Consider the following 5,796-nt stretch of genomic DNA (forward strand, 5'->3'; position numbering starts at 1 on the left):
ATGAAGGGATTCACATCTAGATTAGGGGAGGTCATCGTGCCTCTTTACTGATTCCCTCATCATGCCCATAATTGAGTACAATGCCCCTTTTGGGATGTACCTTACCAAACACCTGCAGCAACTGGAAAGACCCCAAAGTACCTCACCAAGAGGATCAAAGGGCTCAAACAGATGCCATATGCTGCCCGGTTAAAGAAACTCCAGCTCTATTCAGTGGCATACTGTCTGCTCAGAGGCGACCTGTGCCTGGCGTATAAAGCCATGTCCAACCCGGAATTAAGGGACATGCTGCACCTCAAAAAATCCAAATCCCATCGAGCTACACGCTCGAGAGACTTGAACCTCAGCACTGAAATAAATAGGACATGCTGGAGGGACAGATTCATAACCCAGAGGCTCCCTTCACTCTGGAATAAAATCCCAGTCCAGGTTAGGCAGAGTCCCTCATTGACTCTCTTCAAGAGGAATCTTGATGAGTGGATGGGAGATTGTAGGTTTACCCTGGGTATCACTTCTGTGTCACTGTTAGACAGAGGCACAGTATACTAACCTTGAAAAAGGGCATAGCAAAATTAATTTAAAATGGGTGGCGAAAGCCAAACATACTCTGGCTAGGCTTATAAATGCCCTAGGGCAGATAGCCTAGTATGAACCTATGAACCTATTAGAATTTTTTTATTCTTTTGCTTATCTGCCTACTGCCCATCAACCTCAACCTCTGAAATGGGTCTTGAGCTCATTCATTCTCTAGGTGGAGTCATTCAAGCAGCCAAGAAGTTATCTGTGCCCTGCCAAATCTTGTTTTGACAAGTCTACTGGGACAGAGAGAGTCTTCATTCCAGTGGTCTGAGCATTTGGCTTTACCAGCCCACAGATCAAGGCCTCCCACATTTAAGAGTCAACCATAATTTTCCTCAGGCCAAAGAACTACCTGATGTTTCTGCTTCTGGAGCTCAGTCACTCATCATGATAAACTCAGAGGCATTTCTGACTGGCCTAACTCCACCGTGGTGGCTAACATGCACTCTTTCACCACTGCAAGGCTCACAGTACCCCCATCTATGCATGCGTACTTCTGTGTATGCACAGTGCATGCGCAAGACATCAGTGACATGGCGAAACAACCAAGCATAAATCCGAAACACGATGGTGTGATTAAGGTGCCTGCTCTCAGTACATGTCAGCACTGGAGTCATCAGTCCAAGCCACCCCAGTGATGTGTGAGCCAGTGTTAACCAATCAGTCCTACTTTCCCCCACCTGGTTCTTGCAATACCCAAGCCATTAATTAAAGTCTTGTTGTATGGGTTATTGTCAGGGCTTTATCTCTCTATGCCATGAAACCAGGTTTCATTCTAAAGTTATTTTGTTGGTACATACATACATACATACATACATACATAAATAAATAAATAAATAAATAATTATCAGTACTGAAAAGTTATGCTGCCAGGAAACATGGGATGTATTCTAGTTATGATGCTACATTCTGGAATCCCAAGTAAAGGTCAGTGTACAGTTAAAAATCCTGTATACTTCTCAGCAGCATTGTTAATGTTTGAGAATACAACAAAGATAATGATAGTTTAGGCACTGATATAGTGTGTGTGTGTTTGTGTGTGTGTGTGTGTGTGTGTGTGTGTGTGTGTGTGTGTGTGTGTGTGTGTGTGTGTGTGTGTGTGTGTGTGTGTGTGTGTGTGTGTGTGTGTGTGTGTTTGTAGAAGAAAAGGGAAAAAGCAAGCTTTATGAAAAAGCGAATCAGTGGATATTTAAATAGGAATCACTAAAGCCTAGTGATTTAAATTTAATTTTATATATTCATCCTTAGAACCAATAAGCCAGGTCTTTTTTCAAGAATCCACTCATATAAAATAATAAAATTTTACACAAAGCAACAACACTCATATGTGAAATACAGCTTGAATTACTTCTTAAAGATACACTAACATTTGGAGAAACAAAAAAAAAACACTTTGATAATGAAATAATTGTAAAAACGTAATGAATATTGAGTTCTAGTTACTCAAGTTGGCAAACTAGTGCTAGCATTCCTTACAAACTCATTAGCAAATATATGGTGTGGAATGTCACACCTCTAGTAGCCTACGTACATCCATGCATTGTACAGCATTTTCTGAAAAATCAACTTAATGCATGAGATAAACAAATGTAAGCATTTTGTGAACAATAAAAGCTATTAAAACTTTACAAATAGCAATGTTATCAGGAAGAAGTTTCCTTTATCATGGTCTTTCCATAAATACTATATTATAATGTACACAAACTCAGAATTATATTTTTTTCTAAACTTTCATAAGCAAATTGTCATACCATGTAAACTGTACAGCATAGACATACATTGTTAGAACACTTTCATTAACCAGATATAAGCTTTGACTGACAGCATGAAATTCCTCCCTGGATCATGTTTATTGAGATATTTACAGAAATATGAAAACATATGATTGATTATATAATTAACAATGTAAATAACACTGAATATCTCTCAAGATGTGAAACTTTCACTGACATAATCAGTGACAGTTTTCTTCAAGAATATTTAAAGCTTCACCTGATGCCATGCAATAGTTTGTAAATCATTTGTTTTTCTAAGTATTAAGTACATATGGAAATATTGTTTACTGTCATAATTACTGACAAAAAACTTGCAGTATATAAATGGATACTGACAATGAATTTTCTCCCACCACAGCATTTTACACTATATCCATCAAAAGCTTATAGTTAAGAAAATATGAACATAAATATGAAAATATGAATAAAAAGTGGTATAAATTGATTAAATTCTCTGCTGTGCAATATCCTCCACTAACAACTTTAGTGTCATTTGTTGATTATTCCTTGTACTTTCAAATACTGCCTATTGTTAGCCAGTAAGTCACTTAGTTACCAAAACCAGACCCCAAAAATGTCTTTGCCAGCTGGAAAAATGACCAAGGACAGATACTAGACAAAGAAGGGCTATTCACAATACCTATTACATTAATCATGGCTAAAATGATAGTGTCAGCCAAAACTTCAATAATCATGAATGTTTTTTTTAATTCATATATAAAAGGAAGAGTGAGAAATATTTGCATGCTAATAGGCATGAACATAATATCCTAATCAAAATAAGAAAAGAAAAACACTATTTATACACACAAACTGTTAAAATCTGTGTGACTGTTTTATATTTATTCAGGGTAAAGGTGTTTACCTCACAGACACAAGGCACAATGGTTGATTATCACTTTTCAAGGGAAATTAGCTAGGCTTAAAATGGCCTGCAGTTAGCCTAGTACTTTTCTATGAAAGACTATTTACCTGGTGGACTTCTTTGAGAAGTTTACTAAGGCAATTGACAAGGGGAAAATGGTGCATACCACCTACCTCAACCTGGCTAAGACATTCCATATAATTCCTCACTCAGGTATAGTTCACAAAATCACCGAACTAAGCATAAAACCCAACATAGCTCACTGCCAGAATGCTCACAGGCTGGACCCAGAGACCAGTCACCAGCGGGATACCTCAGGGCTCCATGATAAGACCACTTCTAGTTGGCATCTACTTCCCAGATGTAAAGGTTAATGTCAAGGGCCTTTGGTTGACCAAGTTCACAGATGACTACAAATTGGAAGCTATCATAGATTCCTCCATGACACAATAGGGTCTAACACAGACAAATGACTAGTGCCAAACTCACAGACTAAAACACAATGCCAAGATATGCATTATAATGCCTTTTAGGAAAACTGCCACCCAGGCTAACTAGTCCATCAATAAGACACCCTCTTAGAGTACAACAGGGACCTAGGAACATATGTAGACAGTAATCCGGCCTTTGACCAACATGTGGGCAAGGTAGTAAGAAAATCATTCTATGTCACCCAAGTTATAAGTAAGGGCATGGCATCCAGGTCCAAGGAAGTAATAGTGTCACTTTATTTGGCCCTTATTAGACCCATCATTGACAGTAATACCCCCTTTGGAATGTACCTGATTGCATATATGCAACAGTTGGAAATTCCACAAAGGTTCCTTACCAGGAGAATCTAGGCTGTAAACACATTGTCTTATCTGTATGAATTACCTTAAAGCCCTATCTCTATACTCTGTCTCCTGCAGGTTACTGAAAGGTGATCTATGCCTGGTATACAATGCATCCTCAGATCCAGCTCTAGTGGACCTTTTGCACACCCACAAAACAAGCAGCATCAGAACCACTAGATCCAGGGATTTTAATTATACTTGTGACATAACTAAGACATGTTGGTGAGACAGATGTTGCTTCTTCTCAGAGGATCCCCATTTTCTGGAGAAGGCTCACCATCCATGTGAAGCAGAGTCCATCCCTAACCCTATTTAAGTGTAACCTTGACTGATGGATGGAAAATCAGAAATTCACCCTGAGTCTGGACCCTATGTCTCTGATAGACAAAGGCAGACAGTAATGCCCAAACTAACATACCCCCATAACCTCTAAAAACTTCCTAACATACCCCTCCTAATAAATGCCCATTATACATAGGGATACAATTGGGTTGGAATGCATGCCTAGGCTTATAAAGCCCTTGGTGGTCATTAGCCTAGTATTTATCTATGAACCTATGAACCCGTGTCAAACAAGTTAGTCCTACTGCACAAGTGGCCTCTTTTCAGGGGATGAACCAAGGTGGTAGTCATACTGGTTAGAGCAAATTTGGTCAGGGCATCAGGGAATTTTGCCTCCTACTCTTTTTCTGTAAGTGGTATGGGATATTTTAACATCCACCTGAACTGCTACCATCTCTTGCAGTAAGATAATAAGTGAAGCCACCTTAATAAGAAGCTTCTCCTCTTTTGTAATAAGCAAAACAAATGCCAAGGACCACTAAAGCAACCCTAAGAGTACTTGATAGCATTTAGTCAAGTGTCACCTGTCAGTACTCTGCAAAACCCAAAGGGATCTATTCCAGGCCAGAAATTAGGCATCAGGCTACAGGCAGAGCAAGACGCTCTTGAGTATTCTTTGTCAAGAATAAATGCTCCATGACAACTATATAGAAGATCTATTTCAAAACATCAGGAGGAAGGGGACTCTAGCCTACAACAATCTAGGATCTGTAGGACGATAGTTAATTACTGTAGGATGATTGAAAGAGAAAACAAAACTACAGCAGCAAATTGATCAAATGCTACAACATCGTTCATTTCAACAAAGAAAGCACATTCACAGAAGTTCAAAAGTTGCCAAAAAAGTGTTGCTTAAAGCATAAATGACTAAAAAGTTTAACCCAGTAACATACAATTTTTTAAAATATTCCTCTAGCTACTGACAGCTTTCTCATTCTAGTTCATAATAATGTGATTATTGTTCTATGTATGCTGTTAAATTCATAAGTAGTAATAATCATTAACAACTAGGCATGGTGTAGGCTCTGCATTTGTTCTAAGTAAACCATGCCAGTTCTGCCCTCTAATTTCAAGCAAATATGTTGATCTGAAATATACACTTTAAAACTAATAACAGAAAATATTTCTATAGACTTGCTATGTAGTGATTTAATCTTCTACAATATGCATGGCCAACAAACAGCAGGGTGGTTAAGATTAGAATAATTATTTTAAATTCTGTGGAAATTATCCTGATAAAATAGCAAAACATCTGCAAAAAATCCAAACACTTCCCTCTGCAGGTAGATAGGTTGACACTGCACAAAATTTCCAAATTGTGATGTAGATATGTCAAAAAAGATTTGTTCCTGTATTACCATTATGGTATAGTGAAAATATAATTTCTTTGTTTTTACAG

General features: G+C 38.0%; 1 protein-coding gene across 1 annotated transcript in view; it reads left to right on the forward strand.

Moving 5' to 3' along the window:
* The first annotated feature begins 1,112 nt into the window (after positions 1–1,112).
* Positions 1,113–5,796, forward strand: part of LOC122802362 (mucin-16-like) — a 158,781-nt gene continuing 154,097 nt past the window's right edge. Inside the window, exon 1 of the mRNA XM_044071997.1 lies at positions 1,113–1,173. Within this exon, the coding sequence (XP_043927932.1) occupies positions 1,113–1,173 (61 nt within the window). The remainder of the gene's footprint in view (positions 1,174–5,796) is intronic.

Source organism: Protopterus annectens, chromosome 5.part0, assembly GCF_019279795.1.
Source record: "Protopterus annectens isolate FY-2018-M chromosome 5.part0, PAN1.0, whole genome shotgun sequence".
Lineage (NCBI taxonomy): Eukaryota > Metazoa > Chordata > Ceratodontiformes > Protopteridae > Protopterus > Protopterus annectens.